The following is a 26,039-nucleotide window of genomic DNA, read 5'->3' as shown; positions in this document are numbered from 1 at the left end:
TCCCTAAACAACTCTTTGGTTATCCCCTGATAGACTCTTTCCCTTAGAAAAGTTAAGATATCGATTTCCTTTATTTACTGATTTCATGGGTCCCCCCCCCCCATTTTTTTCATGCAGGTTCCCTTACTTCTGATAGAAAAAATTTGTCTCAGGAAAAAGAGTTGCTGAGTCTCTTCTGTTTCTTCTCATTACCTCACGTGGGCTATCTCTACATGGTTGTCAAATCTGTTGAATTAATGTCAGTTTACCAGTATCCTGAGAAGTCTCAGCAGGCGGTGCTTACACCACAATTTTTGCATGTCATCGCAAGGTATGTTATAGTGTTACTTGCTGGACCTGGAGTTACTTATTCTGCATATTCTTGGGTTGCTTCTTAAATCAGAAAATTTAAGAATGTATGGGGGTGCCTGGGTGGATCAATCATTTAAGCCTCTGCCTTTGGCTCAGGTCATGATCCCAGGGCCCTGGGATAGAATCCCCCTTTGGGCTCCCTGCTCAGCGGGGAACCTGCTTCTCCCTCTCCCTCTGCCTCTCCCCCAGCTTATGCTCTTACTCACTCTATGACAAATGAATAAATAAAATCTTTAACAAAATAAATTAGAATTGTATGAACTGATATATAGTGTTATAAATTAATGGGGTATATTTGTCTTTTGATGGCCCATACCTACCTTTTCAATGTCAAAGATTTAGATTCTGGTTTTGCCTTTGTTTTATTTTCTTAGATTGGATAGGGGTCTTTGTGAGGAAAAATTTTATAGGGAATTTTAATGAAAAGTCAGTGGAGCCAGTCAGGACATCTCTGGATTTCTTTTTTTTTTTTTTTTAAAGATTTTATTTATTTGTTTGACAGACAGAGATCACAAGCAGGCAGAGAGGCAGGCAGAGAGAGAGAGGAAGAAGCAGGCTCCCTGCCAAGCAGAGAGCCCGATGCGGGACTCGATCCCAGGACCCCGAGATCATGACCTGAGCCGAAGGCAGCGGCTTAACCCACTGAGCCACCCAGGCGCCCCATCTCTGGATTTCTTATTAGATTTTTAAATTTTTTTCTCGGCTGCCCTATCCTTTCTGTGTGAGTTGAGTTTTTTTATAATGGTTTAGAACTGTGAAGGAGCCAGAAAGACTACCCCCTGATTAGTACAAATGGGGAAATAAACCAGAGGTTGGATTGGCAAGGTCATGTGGCTAATTGGAGGCAGATGCCTTTTGAGTTGCCTTACCCTAATATGTTGGCATGTAACTTGGGTTCCTGAGTAGGATTTTAATCTCATTTCCTTTTATCTCAGCCCTAACCAATGCTTCTGGTTCTGTTTCCTGTTTTTTGAGCTTTGGTTATGTGCAAGACACTGCATTGGGCCCTCTGGCCAAGCACTTTGAATAAGGTACACCATCTGCTTTCTAAAGCAACAACGTGAAATAAGGCCAGAGATGCAGGCAGGCGGCATAGACACTAGGGGATTTGTGACAAATATCTTTAGACTTCGTGAAAGTGGTGTAGGCACTTTGAGGAGAGAAATTACTTCTGTCTGAGTCATACAGGGAAGTTTTTTGTGCTTGGAGTGAGAAAAGCTAGTTAGAATCTACAGATGTAGATTAGAAGAGAAGGGCATTATAGATAGAGTGAAGACTATAAACAAAGGCTATGTCTAGTTTTGTAGGAGCATCTAATAACTAATTTCAGAGGGCAGTGATTTTTAAATTTTTCCACCTGAGTGGTAGTATCAGTAACTACAGCAGGTGCTAGAGTATACTCAGACAGCATAATATTCCCCTGAAGATTCGCCACTCACTCATCATGTAGTTGCTGCCCTCTCCTCCTGTTTGGTGTAGGGAGAAATGCTATTTATTATGTGTTTCCTAAGTGAACACTGTGGAAGTAGCTAGTCTCAGTTTCTGTGTTGTATATAGTGATGTTCTTTAACTATGAAGAAGCTAAAATGCAGAGAAGTGGTACAAATGATGCTTGGGAGAGAGCTCAAGGCTTTGAATTTTAAGGACTTTAAGTTTTTGATAACAGTGATGTGATAAGAGCATTCATTTAGGAAAATTAGTTGTAGCTTTTATGCAGGATGGATTAAACACAGGTAAATCAGGTATTGAAATGGTTCAGGGAAGGATAACCAGGGCTTACAGCAGTGAGAGGATGAGGAAGAATGGTTGGAAGAGGCTTCGGCAAGAGAAAGTCAGACTTCGTGTCTGTCGGGATGGTGGGAATGGCGGAGGCATGAGGAAACCTCGCCTGAGTGTTGAGGCTGCCTTTATGAAAGTAGAGGCTGGCAAAGTGTGGAGCGAAAGAGAGGTTTGGTTTATGAATTTGAGGCGCTTAGGGAGTATCAAGAGGAAATGTTATGTAGGCTTTTGGACACAGAACTGAAGATCAGAAAAGAAAGGGAAACGTAGATGCTTTATTACCATCAAGAAAGAGCTGACTGTCCAAATAGAGAGCATGGCCCCAAGAGTGTATAGCAGAGAAAAGTAGTTGGAAAACTAAACTCTGGTGAAGGTCATGTTTAGGAGAGGAGAGAAAGAACAAAAGGATTTTCAAGAATGCAAAAGAACCTAAGGAACTACAGCATCTTAGAAGCCAAGGAAAAACTAGAAGGAGAAAGAGTAAAGTTTTAATTTCTCTCCCAAAATATTGATGCAAAAGTCTATTAATCTTTTCTCTGATTGTATAGATGTAAAGGACACTGAGAATTTAGTGATTTGATTCCCTAAACTTATTCCCCCCTCTTTCTTAAATATAAGTCATGATTTAGTTTAGAATGTAGAGTCCTGAAAACACAGTTATGGTGATTTGAAGGGACTGGATTTTGCCTGTCTCCAGGTAAGAAATTATTGAAGCTTTTCTTAATATCAGCACCAGAATACATTCTGACACCCTTAACTTGACCATGGAAGCACTAGACATTAGAATAGCAGTTGCTATATGTAAATTCAGATTCTTAATAAAGATCCTCACCCCTATTTTAAAAATCCTATATTTGTTGAACTTTTTGCATATTATTTTACCCAGTAAATACATATTTTAGAAATATCCTGACCTGTAAGTTTGTCTTGAAAAGTTCCTTAGAGGCTGGTATTTTTTTTTAAAAAAAAAAAAAGGAAATTTTTTTTTTTTTTGAAGAATCTAAGAACAATATAAAATCATGTAAAATGTCATCCTTGTAGAAATACTTAAATAGGAAAGTCCCCCCTCCCCTCCCCCACCAATAATCCTAGTCCTCCCCGAGTTCACCATGTCAACAATTGGCATATATTTAGGGCACTTGGGTGGCTCAGTTGGTTAAGCCTCTGCCTTCAGCTCAGGGTATGCTCCCAGGATTCTGGGATCGAGCCCCACATCGGGCTCCTTGCTCAGCAGAGGGTCTGCTTCTCCCTTTCCTTCTGCCCCTCCCTCTCTCTCTCTCACAAATAAATAAATCAAATCTTTAAAAAGAACAATGGGTGTAGATTCACCCAACTTATTTTAAAAAACAGTGCACTTACTACTATGATTGGTTTTATAGAAGTGGGTCATATGACGTCCACCGTTCAGCACCTTGCTTTTTCACTTAGCAGCGTATCTTGGGCATCTTTTCATGCCAGCACACTTCAGTTCACTTTATTCTTCTCTTGTACTGCTGCTTAGCAAGAGCCAACAGCTGGGTTACTGTAGGTGGAAGTGAGTCAGAGGACCAGTTTTTTAACCTCTGGAATCTGCTACTCATTTATCTTTATGGTCATAGCTACTCTTACCTGTCTTTGCATAGGTGCTTTTTTGCTTCTCACCATCTCAAAGTCCCGTCTATTCATTTTTACTTTCTGGTGCTAACTCTCTATTCTAGATTTCTAAGTGGTGGTTCTATTGTTCTAACGATTATCATGACTCCAGAGGTCATGTCCTAGAATGTTGTGGAATGGACAGAGATGGCAATGAGCTGAGGCTGCAGTGGAAACCCCCCAAAGCAGAGAAAGAACACCCTGAGTGATACATCGTACCTACATTGTGCAAAGTCTCCCAACTGTGGAAATATCAGAATGCCTTCCTTATAAAGAAGGATTTCTTCTATTTTTTTAAAAAGATTTTATTTATTTATTTATTTGAGAGCGAGAGCTCAGGTGTGCACACACAAGTTGTGGGGAGGGGCAGAAGGAGAGGGAGAAGCAGACTCCTTATTGAGTGGGGAGCCTGCTGCTGGGGTGGGGGTGGGGGGCATCCACCCCAAGGCCCTGGAATCATGACTAAGCTGAAGGCAGATGCTTAACCTGCTAAGCCACCCAGGCACCCTGAAAGCAGACTCTTAACTGATTGTGCCAAGAAGTATTTCTTCTAGGGGTGCCTGGGTGGCTCAGTGGGTTATGCCTCTACCTTCGGCTCAGGTCATGATCTCTGGGTCCTAGGAGGGAGCACCTCATTGGGCTCTCTGCTCAGCAGGGAGCCTGCTTCCCCCTGCCCCGCCTGCCTCTCTGCCTACTTGTGATCTCTGTCTGTCAAATAAATAAAATCTTAAAAAAAAAGAAGTATTTCTTCTATTATAAGATCAGTGCTAGGTTTGCTTTATTTCAACATAGTTCATTTTTAATTCTCCAACTTTTTAATTTGTTTTTATTATTCCTGTGGGGGAAAAATTATTCCCGTGAACCCGCTATAAGATGGGTTTTGTAGCAATTTCTAAGTTAACTATTTTTATTATTTTTTAAAGAGATTTTATTTATTTATTTGACAGGCAGAGATCACAAGGAGGCAGAGAGGTAGGCAGAGAGAGAGAGGAGGAAGCAGGCTCCCTGCAGAGCAGAGAGCCTGATGAGGGGCTCAATACCAGGACCCTGAGATCATGACTTGAGCCGAAGGCAGAGGCTTTAACCCACTGAGCCACGCAGGTGCCCAGTTAACTGTTTTTAATGTCCGTATTGGAGTGTTGATTTATCCACTAGTCACCAGGCATCTATTGTGCCCTGACTGTGCGGTCTCTAGGTCATTTTACAGTGCAGAAGCAGCCTGAGGTTGTAGAAAGAGCTAGAGGAGTGTGAGGAGTAAGAAGACCTGGGGTCTAATTAGGCTCCATCCTCCAGAGATGTCTTAGACCAGTCATAAGACTTCCATGCCCTCAGCTTTAAAACAAGCTTCTGGAGTGGATAATTCTCAAGACTCCTTCAGCTAGTCTATAATTTTCAGTTCTACCATCAGATATGTGTTTGCATAATCTAAGTGTGTTATCCAGCCTGATCTAGGCTCAAATACATCCTGAGATGAGTGGGATAGAGATAGTAGTCAGGAACTTGTGTTCTAATCTTGACTTTGATAGTCACCTCTTTGTAACTTGGGCTTTGGGAAGCTCCTTGGGACATCGTTTTGTCTGTAAAATGAGATATTGACCCACATGCATGGTTCTTAATGAGGCATGTACAACAGAGCCACACATAGAGCTTTGTAGAATTATACATGTCTAGATTCAGCTCTTAGAGATCATGGTTCAGTAGGGCTGAGGTGGGGACTATGGGGACCACTCTATGGGGATTCGGAGGTGCTCTCTTTGTTAAGAAGCAGACTAATCGTCAAATGCTGGTGGGTCTTCCCTACCCACCATTACTCTGTTTGCCTGTGTGAACTCCTCCCAACTATGGGCATGTTGATTATTGGCCTCTGCTCTGCTCAGTTGTGTCTCTCCTGTTCCTTAGCAACAACCTACAGTGTTTCACAGTGCGGTGCAGTGCGGCAGCAGCTCGTGAGGAGGATCCATACGTGGACACCACCCTGAAGGTTAGAACTGGTTTTAGATGACAGTAAAGTCTTACGATCAAAAAGGGGTACAGGAATGCTTACAGCTTTGCTCTTGGGTCTAAACTGATGATTGTTAGAGGTCTGAAGGTCTTGTTTATCAAAGCAGAACTTTTGGACATAAAGTAGTAAGCATTTTGTGACACTTTTTAAGATTACTTTGAAAACATTTCACTAAGAATTTAGGTGAAGGGCAAAGTTTTTAAAATTTGGTAAAGAATATGTGTAGGATAATTTCAGAGAGAGTACTTTACAACTATGGTATACTACAATTTTACTCTTTTTTAATGGGAATACTGGTGACAGTTGTATATAGCTATTAACAAAGCACTAGAGAACTCTGTGTGTTCAAGGACACAAATGCATGAAAAGAATTGATTTCTACTGTTACCAGATATGCCTATGATATATTTCTATCGTCTTAAACTGAGAGTTAATGGATGTGCTAGATTATTAACCTCATTTTGAGTGAGAACTAATATGCTTATTCTCTGAAGAGCTCTTGACCACAAAATAACCATAGGCAGTTTTATGATGAAATTCTGTATTTTCTGACCTTGAATTTCTGTTCTCAGAAATATACTGATCCTTTGTGTGATATGCATCAGATGCTATTCCACTTCTCAGGTATAAACTACTTGAATGGATATTTGTTATAAAGCAACATGCTGCAGGAAACTTCCAAATTATGATGGCCTATACTTTTTTTGTAAAGATTTTATTTATTTATTTGAGAGACAGAGTGAGTGAGAGCGAGCACATGATCAGGAGCAGAGGCAGAGAGAGAGAGAGAGAGAGAGAGAAACGGGCCTCAATCCCAGGACCTTGGGATCATGACCTGAGCCAAAGGCAGACACTTAACCTACTGAGCCACCCAGAGCCCCGTGATGGTCTATACTTTATAAGTTAATGTCTATCTGGCACCTGAAACACCTTTTCCTGGAAAAGTAAGTGGTCAGTACTGATGGTTAGGTTGCTTTGTAGTGTTTAATATGTCTGAGGTCCTCTTCCACTATCACGGTCACCCAAATTGTGTCATGTGATAGCATTTCACGTGATCTGAGTTCTCTGTAACTCTTTCATGCAATGGGCTGTGTATAGCTTTCTGTTGCTGACCAGGCATACTGTTTACCTTCAGCCTCTTGAGAAACCCGACTCACAGCTTTCCCATGCCTTTCTGTGTTTAAGATACACACATTGCCTCTTCAAGAGTATATTTTAGAAATAAAGGTTATTTCCCTAGTGAAAATGGAAAGCCAACAGATTCTTTGTCCCTCCCTCCTCCCAACACCTTGCTTTGCTTTTTTGTTTTCTATTTTTCAAACCTAAGAAAGACATAGGCCTAACGTAAGTGGTGATGCTGGAGTGAGGGGTACATCATGGATTGAGGTAGGTTCAATCTGCATTTGAAATTAAATCGTGTTGTAGGTCTTCTCAGTGTCTCCTAAAACCAGAGGGAGGGAACAAGGAAGAGAGGAAGGGCGAGAAAAAGAGAGATGGACAGCCTGCTGGTGGGGGAAGCTGCCCTTGAGGCCCATCCTCTTGAAGGTGGCAGAAGGAAGGACATGATGATCACACCTCATGGCTCCCCCTTTCCTGCAACGCTACCATTCTGAAATGCTAGATACCACCTGAACCAGCGCACGTGTAGCCTCTTGCCAACTCAGACTTTGCAAGCCGTGGTGTCTGAGAAAGATTTCACGACCTCAGGATGTCCAAAGTGTACATTTTCCTCCCTTTCCTCTGAGAGCCTGATTCCTCAGCACTAGTTAAGGCCATCTCATCTATTCTTAGGAACAAAAAAATAGATGAAAGGGTTTCCTCAGTTATACAAAAGGACAGTGAAGGTGACTCAGAACCAAAATAGTGTTAATGGACGACAGGGCACAGGCCTGGCAGCATCATTTTGTGAGCTCCCAGAAAGAGTGCTTCTATTATCTTACCCATTCTACTTGAATAGTGCTCCCTTACGGGGACAGGAGCCTGTTCCTGGTCCAGGATTTCCTTCCGTTTACCTGACACACTCAGCGGTCATCCATTCCAGGCAATGTGCACACCTAAGGAGCTAGCAGTGAGAGGCCATCAGAGCAAGCATTTCTCTTCTATTCACCCATCCACTCAGAAACCATTGATTTCTCTTTGTGCAGTAGAATGACCTTTGATAGTGTCTATTTTCCTAGCAACCACATTGTGTCATGTCCCTGAACCAGCCCACTGTCAGTGGGGATCTCTCAAGCAGGTTATCAGCCCACAGCTGTGCTCCGAGAGCTGCTCTGTCAGCCACACAGGAGTTCCCACAGCCTCAAGAGCTCAAGAGCACCCGCTGCCCGCATTCACTCAGTCAGCAAATACTGAGTAGCTCTTCAGCAGGCACACATGAAATAGGTAGTTGGTTACATAACTTTGGACAGAACAACTTCCTCCTCTGATAAGAATAGGAATTCAGATTTTTTATTTTGGAGGGGGTGTGCAGGGGGAGCAGGACAAATAAACAGACTGACTTTTGAAGGTTACAGTTCCTGTACCTTTATTTCTTGGTTAAATCTGTGATGTTTCCTTCACTAGGCTTGCCCACCTGTCAGTATGGATGTCTGTGCTTTAAGAATACAGCTTTTCATAGGCTTGAAAGCCATCTGTCACTTTAAAAACCACCTCATACTTTTGACCAAGGCAGACCCTGAGGCTGTTCCAGAAAGAAGAGAATCACCTAAGAGGCTTCTGGTGTAAGCATCCCCACACTTCCGTCCATTCCTGCCAACGTTTCTGGAATGCATTGTTACTGGTATATTCTGTGTGTGTCCTAGTTTATCTTTTTAAAAATCAGAACTTTGAATGATTAGATGGTTTGTCTATGTTTTTTTTTTCCAGAGAAGGAAAAGAAGGTCCTAGTGATCTCCATACTATCCTTTATATTAACCTTGGAATTTTAGAAGATAATGAATTATAAAATAGTTTCAGTAATAATCTGTGGTATTTGAGATAAGCTAAAGGACATGCTCTTCGGTGTAATTAATAGGAAAGACAGAGCCTCTAAAGCTAATCCAGACTACAAGGCTCTTTACTACTTTTTTTCTTTTCTTCTTTGACCTTCCAGTAGTTACATTTTTATCCAGGTGTTATTATTTCAATTCAGAAGAAATTAGTACTGCATTTCTTACCTTAAAGCACATTCATGGTATATAAATATGTGCTGATCGACCTTAAAATTGCATTTGATAACACTAATCTCTGGTTGACTCTTAGATTTTCTGCTTTTACGTTGTTTGGAATTGAACGCTTAGTTCTAGACTAGTTCTGCGTCTGTACAACATTTCCTGTTCTGTGAAATTAGTGGTAGGAATTAGATGACAATGAGGATGAGGATGATAATTTGTGTGTTCTCCTATGAATAATTTATTTATTTATTTATTTTTTAAAAGATTTATTTATTTATTTATTAGGCAGAGATCACAAGTAGGCAGAGAGGCAGGCAGAGAGAGAAGAGGAAGCAGGTTCCCTGCTGAGCAGAGAGCCCGATGCAGGGCTTGATCTCAAGACCCTAAGATCATGACCTGAGCCAAAGACAGAGGCTTAACCCTCTGAGCCACCCAGGCGCCCCCTATGAATAATTTAATCAGGAAAGAAATCCATTTGGGTGGAAGAGAAGCAGGTAATGTACAGATAGTCCTCTACTTAGATAGTTTGACTTCCAAGTTTTCAACTTCACAGTGGGGTTGAAGACAATACCTATTCACTAGAAACTGTACTTCAGATTTTGAATGTGGCTCTTTCCCTGACTAGCAACCTGTGGTATGGTATTTGGTGATGCTACAGAGTGGCAGAGGCAGCTCCCAGCAGCCACATGATCATGAGGGTGTACAACCAATACACTCACATCCATCCTGTACCCAGAAAACCATTCTGTTTTTCACTCTGTACAGTATTCAGTAAATTGCGTAAGATATTCAGCACTTTATTATAAAATAGGCTTGGTGTTAGATGATTGCTTCTGTGAGTGTTCTGAGCCAAGTTTAGGGTAGGCTAGGCTAAGCTATGATGTCTAGGAGGTTAGGTGTATTTGATTTATGATATTTTCAATTTTTCGTGGGTTTATTGGGAGGTAGCCTCGTAAGTCAAGGAGGAGTTGTATTTCGAGTCAAACACCAGTTTTTGTTTTTAACATGAGTTTTTGCTTTTTCACATTTTTTTGTGCCTGTGCTTTATCCCACCAAGAGGAATAATCAGAGGTTGATTTGGGTAACCAGTCACTCAGAGCATGTACAGAATGGCCTGAGACTGACTAATTCTAAAAGCTTTCTGGGAAGAGGAAGAACAGTTCACTGTCTTGCGAATTATTAGCATTTTTTGTCATTGGACAGTTTTAAAAATTCTATTTTTAAATGATTTTTTAAAAAACTTCTAGTCTATTTGAAAGTTTCTTTGGTCAGAGGTCTGCATTTTAAAAAGATTTTATGCTAAAAAAAATGCATCACAAAGTGAAAGCCAGAGCTAAGATAGTGCTTGAAGTGGACCATGGTTATGTATGTGTTCTGCATTTCCCCAGCAGCCCCAAGTGTTTAGCCTAGTGTTCTATTGCAGCTTCTGCTTAGATCGGTGGCATAAGGCAAGCGGCACTCCTGAAGGCCATGTGCAAGACAGACACTGGGCACAGGCACTCTCACAGCCCAGTCTCTCTTCCGTTTGAGGGGTCTTGCCTGTTCTTTGAGCATTTTGCCCATTTAAGAATTCTTGTGGAGTGAATTGGAAGCAATTGGTTTATCAGGCACGAGAGTTGTCGAATTTTAAATGCTGTAGACAATAAAAATCCACTGTAGAGCTAATCACAGAAGAAAATACTCATGCAAATGATTGCATAATTCTTCTTAGGTATTTAAGATTACCATATATTAATTCTGTGTCTTACCTTGTAATTCTCATCTTTTGTTTTGCTTTCAGTTCTAGAAAAGGAACCAGTGGTAAGCTTAAAACACCGCCTGTAGCTGAGGCTGGGTGGAATTTGTATATTGTGGATACGATCTCACCAGTGCAACTGTACAAAGAAATGGTACTCCTTTCACACTTCCAGTTTTGTTTTGTTTTGTTTTTTTAAATTTATTTACTTGACACAGAGAGAGCACAAGTTGGCAGAACAGCAGGCAGAGGGGGAGGTAGAAGCAGGCGCCCTGCTGAGCAGGACCCTGGGATCACGACCCGAGCTGAAAGATGATGCTTAACCCACTGAGCCACCCAGGTGTCCCAAAAACTCTATTGGATCCTGGATCCTTTTTTTTTTTTTTTTTAAGATTTTATTTATTTATTTATTTATTTATTTATTTGTCAGAGAGAGAGAGAGAGAAAGCACAAGCAGGCAGAGGCAGAGAGAGAGAGAAACAGGCTTCCCACTGAGCAAGGAACCCAATGCGGGACACAATCCCAGGATCCTGGAATCGTGACCTGAGCCAAAGGCAGTTAGGTCAACCAACTGAGCCACCCAGGTGTCCCTTTCACACTTGCAGTTCTTATTGGTAGAAATTTAGAGTCAAAGTCATGACCAGATGTTGATTCTAATCATCACACATTCAGAATGCCACAGCCAACCAGCTTGCAGGCTGTCTGAACGCAGAGTGTGGATCTTCAGTCACCTTCTCATTTTCACAGCTCCTGACATTTGAGGAGCCAGTAGAAATTCCCTTCACTAAAATAAGACTGACTTACTCATACCCACCCTCCAAAGAGGATCGATTAACCAGTCTGAACATAAATTTAGGCTCTACTTGGTCTATTTCTGTAACCTTTTCTATTTCTTTGACCTTTACTTTCAACCCTAGCAAAGAGAACCAGGAAATGGAGGTGAGAGAAATCTTAGATCATTTATCCCCATCTCACTCTGAAATATTAGCAGATTGTCTCAGGGCCCTGCGCACCTGCCTCATTGTCCTGTGGGCAGTGGCCCGGGGTGGGTGGGGGGTGGGGGGCACCCTTCTACCTTTTCTAAGAGCGACAGCTGCCCATTCATCACTAGCATTTTTTTTTAACTCTTTCTTTTAAAATAATTTCAAACTTACAGAAAAGTTGCAGGGTTAAGAATAGTAGAAATAAAACCCTGTATATTCTCCACATAGATTCACCCATAATCAACATTTTACCCCTTTTGCTTCTCTCTTTCTCTCTTTTTTTTGTGCTCTTGTACTTTCTAAAGGCATACACACCCTCCCACACCCCCTCCCTGACACACTGCGAGCCATTGGAAGGTAATTTGCATTCATCAGAGCCTGATGCCTCTAAATACTTCATTTTGTGTTTCCTACAATCCGGGTATTTGTTTACATCACTGAAGTACCGTGAAATGCTTAATAAATGAATAAATATGGGACGCGTATTCCAATGTTGTCAGTTCGCTAGCATCTCCCTTCTCCAGTACAGGGCTGAGTCTAACGTCAGGTGGTGCATATAATTATCATATCTCCTTGACCTTCTTTCATATAGAATAATTTCATAGACTTTTTTTTAATGGCATAGACATTTTTGAGAATAAATTTATGCCCCTCCACCTTTTAAAAATTTTTATTATTTATATTTTCTTGTTTAGATTCAGGTTGTGTATGCTCATTCTCAGCCAGAACATTGCACAGGTAACATTGTGTCTTTCTCAGGGTGTTACACCAGGAGACACATGACGCCTGTGCCCTTATTGGTGATATTAATTTTGATCATCAAGTCAAGGTTTTGCCTGTTTTGTCCCTGGCATTTTAATGCCGATAATTATATCAGCTTTGCCCTGTCCTTTTAATCTTGCTTAATGGAAAGTCTTAAAACTTCATGTAGATGATTTGTTTGCTGGAATCTGAAAATACTGATCGACTCAGATTAACTAGTGATAATTTTAATAAGCCCACGGTGGGTTACAGAAATAGACCAAGTACAGCCTAAATTTACTGACTGAAACTACAATAAGGGAAGCATACTCAGTCTGAATTTAAGAAAGATTTCAATCATAAAACTTTAAAAAGTTAGCTGTTTCAGATGTTTGTTAGCCTTATTGAACTGTGACCCAAATAGTGCTAAGTTAACAGTATTATTAGTATTACGTTGTTTGTACCTTCTCTAGTGATTAGCACGGTTTAACAAGGGAATGTTTACAATCAGGTATGTTTTAAACTGGCTCACGGATTGTGAGGGAAAAGAACACCTCAGCTAGGCCTATCCGAATGATAAATAACCTCTTTTTAGTCTTTTATGATTTAATCTGTCTAAATATGAACTTTACTAACAAAATGTCTAGATATTCTTTTTTTTTTTTAAGATTTTATTTATTTATTTGACAGAGAGAGATCACAAGTAGGCAGAGAGGCAGGCAGGGGCAGCGGGGGTGGAAGCAGGCACCCTGCTGAGCAGAGAGCCTGATGCAGGGCTCGATCCCAGGACCCTGAGATCATGACCTGAGCCAAAGGCAGAGGCATAGCCCACTGAGCCACCCAGGTGCCCCGTCTAGATATTCTTAAGAACCAGGAAACTTGTGGGTGTCTTTCTGCAGCAATATTAGTGGCTGGCCTTTTTTGTTTGTTTGTTTCAGGTAGACTACAGTAATACCTATAAGACTGCAAAAACCCAGAGCTGTATCCACCTTCTTAGCGAGGCTCACCTGTTAGTGAGGGCTGCCTTGATGGATGCCAATAATTTGGAACCTGGAGAAAAAGCGGAGCTCTTGGAAGCATTTAAAGAAAGCTGTGGGCACCTTGGAGACTGCTACAGCAGGTTGGTGATGCTTCTTGGAAACTTGTTAAAGAAGCCATCTGGAGCTTTGGGTGTAGGTGCCAGCTTTCCCATTGCTGGTAGCTATCTGATGAATGGGGGAATGCTTGAGGGGAAGTGGTTCATTTCTTCATGTATTCCATACACATTTATTGAGCACGTACTGTGTGCCAGGTACTGTGCTAAGCTTAGAGCCACAAAGGTGAACATGACTGTTTCCTGCCTTCAGGGAGTTACAATTTATTAGACAAACAATGACTCTCCAGTTCCTGAGCTTTTATGAGTTCAGAAAAGGAGTGGGATGAATAGTGGTTTTTATTTTTGAGAATGGACTTTATAGATTTTTTTGTATATGATTATTTCAAAGGCTTACTTGACCCATGGGAATGATTATAAATTAATAAAATAGACTTTTCTTTCCTATCAACACCATTATTTTAGAGCCACATTATAAATGCTAAATTCCCTTAATGAGTTATTTTTCTATTTTTATTGTGAGCAGGCAAAAAGAAACTGTGTTAATTAGAATGACTTTACAGAATAAAACTCAGAACTTGTTCCAACGACATATGGCAGTAGAAGAGTATTTTGAGATTTATGTCTTCCGGAAAGCATTATCTATTTTATTATCAAAATGTGTTAGACATCCAGGCTCTAAAAATGACAAATTTGAGGGTTTTTTTTTTTACTTCCTTCCCTTTAGGCTTGATACCCAGTATTCCCACCTCGCCTTACCATATTATAAGATGTCTGGTTTGTCTATGGCTGAAGTTTTAGCCCGAGCAGACTGGCTACTAGAGGATGGATCACAGAAATACGAGAGGGGACTAATCTTTTACCTTAATCATTCACTTTATGAAAACCTGGATGAAGAATTAAGTGAAGTGATTATGGTTTTCTATTTACTTATATTAATCTTCCTAACTTTTCATTTTAGCCATTTATTTTATGTGATACTGTTTAGAAGTCAGGTTTCAAATGTTTTTCTTTGGGATTATTTTCTCTTTTTCCTAAAAAGGTTATTGAAATGTCCTTTTCTTCATTAATAATCCTAGAATTATAGCTTGGAAAAGAATTTATAATTACCTTCTCCTACTTTCTCATTGTATCGATGGGGGAATGTGGTTCATTGTGGCTGAGCGACCCGCCCAGTGTGACAGGCACGCCTCTTTAGAAGAACGACACACACCTTGGGCCTTGCCCTCCTTCTCATCTGCACCTCTTTGCATAACACAAACCTAGTTCTCCCAAACTCCAGTGTCCGAAGCTTCACTTAGGAAATCCTGGCCCAGTGACCTTAAGACATTGTTAAGGCTTGTTTTTAGCCCGTCCTGTGTTTTTAAAAAGAATTGAGTCAAATATCCAAAGCTGAACATTATAAGACCAAATACTTTAAGGTTTGGAGAGAAATGAATTTTTTTTTAATAAATTACCTCATTAAGTGTATTTTGTACTAAGCTGGAATTTTTAAATGTCTTCTAAGTGTAATTTAATCAAATATTTATTTTCTTCTTTTGAACTCTTATTAAAATTAGAAATGCCAGCCACAACTCTGTACATATTTTCACCACTTTTTCTGCATTATACCTCAGCAAAGAGATCACTTCATGTCATCTCAGGTCTCCCACATTATCACCGTGAACTCTGTCTTTTTAAATCCAAACTTAAGAATACTTAAGAATACTTAAATTGTAAGAATACTGACAATTGTGTCTCATTTGGAAGTTTACATCTTGGTTTTGTATCTCTTTTTTTTTTTTGCTGATTTTGTAGCTCTGTGTTGGTTAACTGACATTTTATTTCTTATTCATGTTCACTAAAGGAATTAGCAGCAAAAGTGGTCCAGATGTTCCATGTAGCTGAGCCAAAGCAACTGCCCCATATTCTCTGTAGTCCTTCTATGAAGAATATTAACCCTTTAACTGCCATAAGCTATCTAAGCAAGCTGGATACTTCTGGGTTTTCATCGATCTTAGTGGCATTGACCAAAGCAGCAATGGCTCTGAAAATGGGAGATCTTGACATGCACAGAAACGAAATGAAAAGCCATCCAGAGGTACAGTGCCCTGCTTGGTATTAACAGCAGGCTGAAACAGGACCCGGTAGCCCTAAGGTGTTTAGTTTTCTTCTGGCTTCTGTCTAGTTCATTTCTTCTTAGTCATAAAGGAGAATAGACCTCATGCTAGAATAGAAGGGACCCAAAGTGGGAGTATGCGGGCTTTGATCTGGTGAATGAAAAAGAAATAAGAGTGATCAGTGGTAGCAATGGGTATCCAAAGACCTCTCAACTTTGCATCAGGTGCTTTCAGAGCACAGTACTTGGTTCTAAAGAATATATAGCGTCTGCCCTGAGCTGACGCCCTGAGTCTGATCTAGCGTGAGGGATATGATATGTCCACTGAAACAGAACAGAGTGCTTTGTGTTCAAGTACAGGAAGCGGGATGTTAACCATGAGCCTTAGGAGTCTAGTAGTGGAGGAAATGGTCTGCACTTAAAAAAATCACAAATGACATTAAGGAAGATTGATATTAAATGACAGTATTAAGGAAAAGGTAGCTTTTCCTTCAAAGAGAGCCCATTTAGGTTCATGAGCCACAGATGTTAATCCAGTAGAGGAGGAAATTAAAAGGTAATGTTAAATGAGCACTTATTTTGCCCCCAGTCCATTCTAAGCCCCTTGTGTATGCTATCTTATTTAATTCTTGCAACAGTGCTCTAAGTTAGATGTGTTATTATACCTATCATACAGATGAGGGAGCTAGGACAAAGAGGGAGAAAGGAGTCGTCCAAGACCACACAGCTCGTGAGTGTTCAAGCCAGGGTTTGGAGCAGGCAATATGGCTTTGGATACTGTGGTTCTAGACTCTTATTTTGTTGCCTGTGGTCAGAGGCCCACAGTATGACTTCAGTTTCTAAAACAAGACAGCAGAAGTGCTTTATCATTGTACAAATGACATGTTTCGTTATGATGACGAGAACGAGTCAACATCGAGGTATCCTCTGCTTTGAAGAGTACAGGTTTAGAAAGCTGAATTTTCTTAAGGTCTAGTCTTTTTATATTCTCAAGGTATATTACTTTTAAACAAGTAGACTTAAATATAAAGCTCTCTACAAAAATAGGATATCCTGATACTTAAATATTAATAACTTCTTCAAAGACAATTAACAGTGATGTCCTCCTTAGAACGAGAACTTTGTAGTTAGAGAAAAAATTGAGATTGAAGTATTAATAGCTTAACCATGAACCTTGAATGCACTGGCATGTATTTTCAAGATGAACGCAGTGTACATTTTGACCCTAAATTTCTTGTTTATCTGAAGATGAAGTTGGTGTGTGGCTTCATTCTGGAACCCCGGCTATTGATTCAACAGAGAAAGGGACAGATTGTTCCAACCGAGCTTGCAGCACACTTGAAGGACACTCAGCCTGGCCTGCTTGTGGCTTCAGTCCTGGGCTTACAGAAGAACAACAAAATTGGAGTTGAAGAAGCAGATTCCTTCTTTAAGGTTTGTCACTTTTCAAAATGCGGTGGCTCTGGACAGGCTGATAAAACTGGTGCGGGACAGGAAGCAGAATAAGAGACTGTGTTTTCATTTGTTTATTACAAAAGACTTACACATCACAAATTTATAAAAGTATACATTAAAAGGATATATCTAGAGAAATTCCATTCGTGCATCCTGGAATCTGGTTTCTGTTCAAACATCTCAATCTACTTTGCCATGGCACGAATGCTAATGATAAATTATTAAATGCATGGTCCCCATGATAGAGTGCTACTCAGACTAGCTATAACTTGATGGATACTATATTTATCTGGGCTATGGGGGCTTGTTTCACTGTTTTCAAGGTGCTTTGTGGTAAGGACGAAGACATCATTCCTCAGCTCTTGGTAGACCTTTGGGAAGCTCAGCTCTTAGCAGGTCTCCCAGATGTGGTTCTCCAGGAACTCTTTTTCAAGCTCACATCACAGTACATCTGGAGATTATCCAAGAGGCAGCCCCCTGACACCGTACCACTGCGAACATCAGAGGATCTGGTGAGAGACTAGAATAACATGTTAAATTAAACTTGTACACCACACATTACAGTAGTATACCTTGTGATTTTTAATGGCTTAGAATCAAACCTAATTTATATTACCAGATATCTTATAAGCAGGAATTAAAAATACACTTAAATCTTGTCCATGGGTCCTAGGAGGGAGCCCCTGTTGGGCTCTGTGCTCAGCAGGGAGGGTAGAGTCCACTTGTCCCTCTCCCTCTGCATGCCCCTTTGTTTGTGCATGTGCTCTCTCTCAAATAAATAAAATCTTTAAAAAAATAAATAAAAATTTAAAAAAATTTATAAGGAAATACTTAGTGCACCCCCCCCCATTTTTGGGACTGGGGAGAGAATTTTTCAGTTTTATTTAGTGAGAATCAGCAAGGCTGAGACTTTTCTTCCCATTCCCAGGAAAGTGTATGCCTAACTCTGTGACATGCAGAAGATTAGCAGTTGCTTGTTCTTGGTGGAATAGATGAAGAGAATCTTGTTTTGTTGTATTTTGCTTATGGTAAATTTCTTTTACATTTTAGATTAATGCCTGTAGTCATTATGGCTTAGTTTATCCTTGGGTTAATGTCTTAATATCATCCGATTCCTTAGTGGATAAAAGTTATACAGAAGACCTTTCAAAATTACAGGTAAATAAGAATGCTTCTTTTTTATGACTATGCATATTACCATAGAGTATCAGATTTAAATTTGGTAAAACCTCAGTTGTCCTGTTAATCCAGAGTGTATACTTTTTTGCGGGGAGAAAAGCCATAGTAAGGCATACTCAGGAGCTCTGGAGGGCATTCCTGCCTCTGCTTGAAACTGCTGAGAGGAAGGCTGGCGGCTTCCAGAGGCTGGTTTTGTTGCCTGCCGAGAGTGAGTTCACCAGGTCATGGGACTGTCTTGCCTTATTTTCAGAATGTCCTTGGAAACACTTTGTGAAATGGAAGTATGGCAAATGTTTAGCGATTATTGATGGAGTTTATTTTTTGTTTTGTGTTCACTCATACATGTTAGACCTCTAGCCCAAGCTCACCACTCTCTGTCTTATAGAAAGTAGATTAAAGTAGCCTGTTTATCTGACTCCTGAGGAGAACTTAAAAAAAAAAAAAAAAAAAAGTGTGATCAGAAAACATAGATCATCCTGTGAGAATTCTGACCGTGATACTGTTTTTTCCACAAATGAGATATAAAGTCCATCTTTGACATGGTAGACCAAGCTGGGCTAGATATGGATATGATTTTATTTCAGGGAGGCCTGTGGCCCAAGGACTGAATATATCCTCAGATTTGCTTTGTTTGGTCTTTCCAATGTAGTGCCAACATATACAATTGAAATTTCAAATGAAGATTTCTGAGTTTCAAGTTTTTTCTTGAAAGATTAGGCAGAATCCATTTCCCTTACATCCAGCTGCCTTCATTCATTTCCATCATCTGTTTTGGCCTCTTTAGACTTTAGAGTTTGTAACACCTTGATTTACATAGGGAGCTGGTGTAAGTGTGCTTACTGCTTGTAGAAACCGAAATGTCAGGTTGGGGATGGGGTCCAGGAGGGAAACTGAAGAGCGCATATTGCTTAGACTCAGCCATTAGACAGGTCTGAATTGCATATCCAAAGATAGAGTTACTTACATTCATAAAGAATTGCCAGAGAAAATTCTTGTTGGTTCTTATCTCTAGTCCCCTTACAGTACAGAGGCTCCTTAGGACTTAGCCTCTGATACATTCACTAAACAATTATTCCTCAAGCATGTGCTTGAGGAATGTGTTCTGTGGCATTGGATAAGCCAGACAGGGCCTTGCCCTCCCAGAATATATGTATTAATTACATATTTAAAAATCACAATTGTAACTAGTGCTATTAAATCTTACCAGATAGAGCTTCAAAGCATATTTATAATCACTGCTTGAAAAAGTGTAATTGAGTGATCTTTTAAAATTCATTTTAAAGTGTTTAAAAAGAATACATTCTTCTTGGAATCTTTGCTGTTAAAGGATAGAAATGTAGTCAACCTATACTTTAAAAAATTGTTTTCCTAATTTTATCTCTTTCTAGATTATCAGTGGGTTGATTGGTCTTAGTCATTAAGTAAAAAAGAACCATCAAGAAACAAAAAGATCTCATTTGTTTTCACCTAGAGGAATAGGAGATTCAGAATCACCTGGAGAACCGTTCCAAAATTGTGTGATTTCCCCTCTGCCCCGCATCCCGCTGTCACCACACAGATTTGATGAGTGTTTGTCTCTTATCCTCAATCACTGTAATAGTATATTTGTGCAAAACTTAAAAAACTATCTATAAATCATCTAATGTCAAAAAGCTCCTATCTGGAAAGACACAGTAACTAGTCAATGCCCTGCCTTCTGCCATAATTGTCACAGTCCCCTCCCCACTTCCTTGCCAACCACCACTCCTGAGATTGTGTAGGTGGAGAAGACAGGGTCTGTGGGTTCTAGCCCTGCAGAGCTGGCTGAGAATGAGGGACCTAGATCACAGAAGGAAACACATGTGTGTATATTGGGTGTGGAAAAGAAGGTCATTTCCAATACTGAAAACAATATTGCTAAGAAACAGATGACATTAAGAGTAAAGAGTAGTAATAACTTTTGGAGCATTTTAAATTCAGTGATATATGTGTTGTCTGGTGTTTCTTATTTTTAAAATTTTTGATGATATGGATAAAACTAAGTAAATGTTCATGGGTAATCAATTTTGTACCAAGCTTTGACTAGCTTCATTTAACCATGGCTTGGGTTACCCATGCCTTGCTCCTTCCTACCCTGCCCATTATCCAAATTAATCAAAAGTTGAAAGTAGAAATAATCTGTGTTTTCTTTCATGTGGGAGATCCCACAAGTGGTCAATTATCATGATTGCTCTCTTGTTGTCAGAAAATTATTCAGATGAAGATGACTATTGAACTTGCAGGAAGGAAAGGGACCAACCTTATACTCCTAGCCATTCCTTGGTAGATATTTGGAATAAAATAATCACGCTGACTGTAAACAAATAGTTCACATTCCATATCCTCTTGTGCGTCTGAGAAGATGCTGTAGTAAAAAGGATACAGGAAGAAAAAAAGTCAGGATATGACCATCTTATCTTTATCCAGAAGAAAGTGAAAGTAGAGATGTTTTGGTGGTAGTAATATTTATAGTTTAAATGTTTAAAAGTAAAATACTAGTAAAGTTCTGAATACTCAAATACTGCCTATTCTGTCTTTCAGCATGTGGCAGATTTGTAGTGATACAAATTATTAGGTTATTAACAATTGCTTTAGTTTTATTAAATGTTAAATTTTATTTTTGGTTATATTTGTAGTACATGCCTATTATAGAACATTTGGAAGATACAGGTGTGAAAAAATAAAAAGTGGACTTTGTCCTTCCATCCAGTAATCTGATTTCTATTTCAAATCTCAGTGATCTTCCAAAGGCATTTCTTTATGTGCATGTACCTGTGTAGATTTTATAAAATTGATCCTGTTCTGAATATAATTTTGTATTGATTTTTTTACTCATCATTCTATTATGAGCATTTTCTCATTAACTAGACTTTTAAAAAATTTTTGATGGCTATATAATAGTCCACCATATGAATGTACCATAATTTACTTATCCCTTATTTAACATAGATCCTACTTGTTCATTATTACAATTACTGTAAATTACAGTTCACAATTGCAGCGAAATGAACATAAATCTTTGATCACAATGTTGATTATTTCCTTAGAATAGAGTCCTAAAATAGAGTCCTAAAATATTCCCGTTAGTTTTAATTTACAGTCTATACAAAGCAACTAAAACCATATTAATTTAGAAATGATTGCTTTCTATTAAGCAGATTTTTATTCTTTAAACTAGAGGTGGTTTCAAACTTCTTTAATACTTTAGTCCGCTTAGACTTATAAATAAATATTGTATTGCATTCATCTTTTTGTTTCCTTTTTCTTTTTTTTTTTTTTTGGCAAGGGATATTGGTCTTTTTAAAAAGAATGTTATACTATATATTATGCTTTAGTTTTTTGGATGCCTCATTCCATAACATTTCACTTTTCTGTTCATAGTCTCTTATATGTGGTCCTTCATTTGACATAGCTTCCATTATTCCATTCCTGGAGCCACTCTCAGAAGACACTATCGCCGGCCTCAGTGTCCATGTCCTGTGTCAGACGCGTTTGAAAGAGTATGAACAGTGTATAGACACATTGTTAGAAAGATGCCCGGAGGCGATCATTCCATATGCTAATCATGAACTGAAAGAAGAGAATCGGGTACGCTTTTCAGCTATGTCTTTTAGGCTTGATTCCTGATAATCAGAATTGGTGATCTTGTCTTATCTGCAAAATGTGGACAAATTATATCAGTCCAACCTCACAGGTCTGGGTGGGTCAAAGGAGCCTATATGTTTAATATGTTATGTGCTTTGAGTACTGTTAGAGGCCATTAAAATGTATGGTGATTATATGTTATCTCTATTAAAAACCTTTTGTTTGGAAATAAAGTAGGATATTACCTGAAGATTTGGGAAATGATGTATGATGGGAAAATATTATCTGGACTATATGATCTTTAGCTGAGAAATGGGAAGAGTTTAAACTTGAGTACTGTACCCTCCCCTGCCCTCCTGTTCCCCTCCCTCCCTCCCTCCCTTCCGGCCTGCCTTCTTTTCACATAAAGATAACAGAACATGTCTACATTTCTTCTTCAGAATATTCAAGTACGTATGTACAACATACATGTCATTAGATTTTCAATTTACAAACCTGATTTATGTTATAGTTTAAACAGAAGACTGGCTGCTGATATAACTTCTGTTGTAACAAATTTTGGCATCTTAACCAAGATGATATATTTTGCCCTGTGCTCTCCTGCACAATCTTATTCTTGTTGGAAGTCTGAATGTAAAATGCATCAAATTTTAAATGGATTCATTTTTTCCCAAGATAGACCTTGTGGTGGAAAAAACTGCTGCCTGAACTTTGTCATAGAATAAAATGTGGCGGAGAGAAAGGTCAGCTTTACCTGTCATCGTTAAAAGGTAAAATGATCTTTTTTTGTTTGATTATAAATGAGTCTTAGTTTTAATTTCCATAATTTGCTGAGGTCTTGCTTTCTCTAGTCCTGAGAGTCTCAAATGAGATGAAGAGGGGCTAAGCAGAATCATCTCAAGAGTTTAGTTCAGCATTGATATGCTCTCCCGTCACATTAGATATTCATTTATCTCTTCTAGTCATGGAGCTGATGCTTTTAAGCCAATGTTTTGAAACACTTAAGAAGTTAACATAGTCATAGAAACTCAGAACCTTAGTATTTTAAAAACTTGAATAGCCATTAATACAGTTATATTTTTATTGATGATCTGAGTGCTTAATTTATTTCATATAGGAAATTAAGATTATTATTATTATTAATTATAATTGTAAGCAAGTATTGAGGAATAACAAGGTTCCCAAAGATTTAAATGTTGAGTATCTAGGGGTACCTGGGTGGCTCAGTGGGTTAAAGCCTCTGCCTTCGGCTCAGGTCCTGATCCCAGAGTCCTGGGATCAAGCCCCGCTTTGGGCTCTGCTCAGCGGGGAGCCTGCTTCCTCCTCTCTCTCTGATCGGGTGTTGGTGGTATAATGGTGAGCATAGCTGCCTTCCTCCTCCCTCTCTGCCTGCCTCTCTGCCTATTTGTGGTCTCTCTCTCTCTGCCAAATAAATAAAATCTTTTTTTTTTAAGTTGAGTATCTATAAATTATGCAGTGTTTTACAGCATAGGCATTGTTTGAATTTGCAAAATTCATAGTCACTTATAAATCATGATAGATATATGGTTATAAATTTCTCTAGTCTTATGTGTTACTGTCATTAGATAATTGTTGGCCTGATGACAAAGGGTATGGTTATACTGATTTCAGTGTGCATAATTGATTAGAAATGGACAGTTCTGGAATTGTGTTTTCCAGCTGATGTGACTGGTTTTTAAAGTGTTAGGCAGAACCTATGGCGATTGGAGGGTGTTTTTCCGGAGATGCCTTAAGTAAAGTTGCATGCTTGTGACCAGGAAGATGTGGTGGCTTGATACTACCTTTTTGTCCTACTCATCTCCCTGAGTGAATTTTGGGTTTTTGGAAGGTGGAAACGTCAAATATTTGATTGCCTTGTCCCCATTGTGTCACGTTTATCACACAACTTGGAACCAATTATTTGTGTGGGTCACTTTGCAGAGCAACTATCCCACATCTCCGTACCTCAGCAGCATCATTATCTGAAAGGACTTCATCCTTTCCCCATCCACATCCCCTCTACCCCAACCCACCCGTAATCATTCCTCCAAATGTTCCATTTTCCTGTATCATCAGAATATATCCATGTGTGTGCATACACACGTGCTTGACTGTATTTGTGTGGCTCATAGAACTAAGTGCAGGGTGTGATTTATGTTTATTAGACTCCAAAGCCCCAAGAGCTGGTATAGCATTTTATTCATTTCTCCTGTTGTGCCCTCCTCACCAGCCATATGCCTCTCCATAGGAAGCATTCTCTATTAATTGATTTGAAGGGAAGATACCTAAATAACTTCAGGTCCATTTCCAAGGGAGCGGTAGTGCACTGAGAGGACACCAGGACTAGAGTCTGGAGATCTGGAACTGAGTTCCAGGTCTGCGATGTACGGAGTGACCAGAAGCAGCCCAATGTTTTAGTATCCTGAGACTAATGAGAAGTTCCGTATTGATTCTAGAACAAACATTAGGCAAAATCGTAAGATGGTAAAGTTGGAGATGGTAGTCAGGAATCTATATAATATATACTTAGGGGCTTGATTTCTTGTATATCCAATGCAGCGTTTCTCAGCTTTGGCACTATTTACATTTTGGACTGATAATTCTTTTGTGTATATGCATTTTAGGACATTTAGCAGCGTTCCTTGCTACTAAATACTGTAGCACTTCTCCAGTATAGTAAAAATGCCTTCAGACAGCTTCAGGTGTCCCTGGGAGCAAAATGATGCTGGTTGAGAACCATTGCACCAATGCAGAGCCATTGAAACTGGAGCTAGTGATTGGCTTGTTTCCAGGAAATATTTGTTACTGTTTTTGTGGTAATGAACTATGCTTATTGCTAAAAATGTTACTACTGTATTAAATTACAAAAATCAAGTTTAGAAAGTCATTTAAAATCCCATCAGCCAGAAATAACTATTTTCAGCATCTGATAAATATTTTCTAGACACACTGGGGGATTTAAAGTCCTCTACGTATTTAAGATAGTGACCTTATACTTGGAGTTAGAACCTATATCAGCCCCTCATTGTTTGGCAGAAGAGGAGAATTGGGCAGTGACAAGATTTTTGTTGGCTCTATAACCTTGATACACTTCTTTTTATACCTAGGATACTATTTATAGGCTCCACATTTAAGCTAAATAAACTGGTTTGATAGGGAAGTATTGATAATTCATGTTTTTCATATAGGTGTTGCAAACTAGTTAGTAGTCATTGTTTATTAAGTTTCTATTAATATTTTAGATATGCATCATTGTATTTTATTTAATTCTCAAAGGACCCTAGAAGCTAGCAGATGGTACCACCTCATTATAGATGAAGAAACTGGGACTCAGGTTAAGTGACTTTCTTAAAGTCACAGAATCTGTCTGACTCCAGAGTTAGGGATCTTTCCCATTCATCACTGCTGATCCATTCATTAACTTTTTAGCAACATGGGCATGTCAGCCCTTTGTGTAAGGGTTGATTTAGGTTGCTGAATATTAGAGAAATGACTTTGGATGGATGCGCACACATCTGAGCAGGAGATTTTATATTCTAGTCACTCTGCAGATAGAGTAAGTGGTGGGCAGGGGAGGATCACACAGGGAATGTCGCTGGTGTTTATCACCAACACTGTTCTGAAAGGTCACCCCCTCTCTTCCCAGCAGAGGGCAGCATGTATGGATCAAGAAGCAATGGAATCATAAAATTACATAGTTCTTTTTATAAAAATGTTTCCTAAATCCCTTAGTAATTAAAGATATACACATGAGTACGTTATTTTACAGTTTTGGAAAAAATGGTCGTGAAGACAGATTTGTGCTTCTTGATAACCTGAAAATCTCATAATAGTGAGAAACTAATTTAGGAAAATGCCATCCATCAATTAATAGTATTTCCTTTCCTAGCAATCTTTATAAATTAGCTGTAATACAGCCCTAACATTAAAGACAGTATCCACATGATTTTATTTTTCTTTAGAGGCTAATAGAAGTATATTGAAAAAATGATGTAATAATCCAGCAATGAAACAGTAAATCAAAATTTCAGGGAACTAATATAAAATAAACTTAAAAGCATTTTAGAAAGAATAAGAAGTTGTTAAAACCATAAGCAGTCTGGATTTTAAAGACTGATCTTTTTTTTCCTTCCTTTTGTGATTATAACATTTTGTTGCCTGACTGAGCTTCTAATTAGTTGAGTGTTAAGAAAATTGGATGAAAGACAGACATGCAGTTCTAACTCAGATACTATG

General features: G+C 39.2%; 2 protein-coding genes across 10 annotated transcripts in view; one reads left to right on the top strand and one right to left on the bottom strand.

Moving 5' to 3' along the window:
* The window catches only part of HPS3 (HPS3 biogenesis of lysosomal organelles complex 2 subunit 1), a 38,009-nt gene that overhangs the window by 11,722 nt on the left and 248 nt on the right, over positions 1–26,039 (top strand). For 2 of the 8 annotated variants that reach the window (XM_032345990.1, XM_032346021.1), the window contains exons 5-16: positions 118–310; positions 5,662–5,743; positions 8,327–8,481; positions 10,697–10,805; positions 13,314–13,495; positions 14,196–14,376; positions 15,315–15,548; positions 16,815–17,000; positions 17,345–17,533; positions 18,072–18,179; positions 21,600–21,806; positions 22,483–22,573. In XM_032345990.1, the coding sequence (XP_032201881.1) occupies positions 118–310; positions 5,662–5,743; positions 8,327–8,481; positions 10,697–10,805; positions 13,314–13,495; positions 14,196–14,376; positions 15,315–15,548; positions 16,815–17,000; positions 17,345–17,533; positions 18,072–18,179; positions 21,600–21,806; positions 22,483–22,573 (1,917 nt within the window). Of the gene's footprint in view, positions 1–117; positions 311–5,661; positions 5,744–8,326; positions 8,482–10,696; positions 10,806–13,313; positions 13,496–14,195; positions 14,377–15,314; positions 15,549–16,814; positions 17,001–17,344; positions 17,534–18,071; positions 18,180–21,599; positions 21,807–22,478; positions 22,574–26,039 lie in introns of those variants that run through there. The other 6 variants (XR_004286571.1, XM_032346011.1, XM_032345999.1 and 3 more) reach the window with 6 other exon arrangements.
* The window catches only part of LOC116592643 (ceruloplasmin), a 55,878-nt gene continuing 47,293 nt past the window's right edge, over positions 17,455–26,039 (bottom strand). Inside the window, exons 19-20 of one of the 2 annotated variants that reach the window (XM_032345950.1) lie at positions 20,479–20,583; positions 17,455–17,541 (exon numbers count right to left, since the gene is read on the bottom strand). In XM_032345950.1, coding sequence (XP_032201841.1) covers positions 20,480–20,583 — 104 coding nt within the window. In that variant the 3' untranslated portion in view covers positions 17,455–17,541; position 20,479. Of the gene's footprint in view, positions 17,542–18,395; positions 18,467–20,478; positions 20,584–26,039 lie in introns of those variants that run through there. The other variant, XM_032345958.1, reaches the window with a different exon arrangement.

This window comes from Mustela erminea, chromosome 1 (assembly GCF_009829155.1).
Source record: "Mustela erminea isolate mMusErm1 chromosome 1, mMusErm1.Pri, whole genome shotgun sequence".
Classification (NCBI taxonomy): Eukaryota; Metazoa; Chordata; class Mammalia; order Carnivora; family Mustelidae; genus Mustela; species Mustela erminea.
This window is presented reverse-complemented; position numbering and strand designations above follow the sequence as displayed.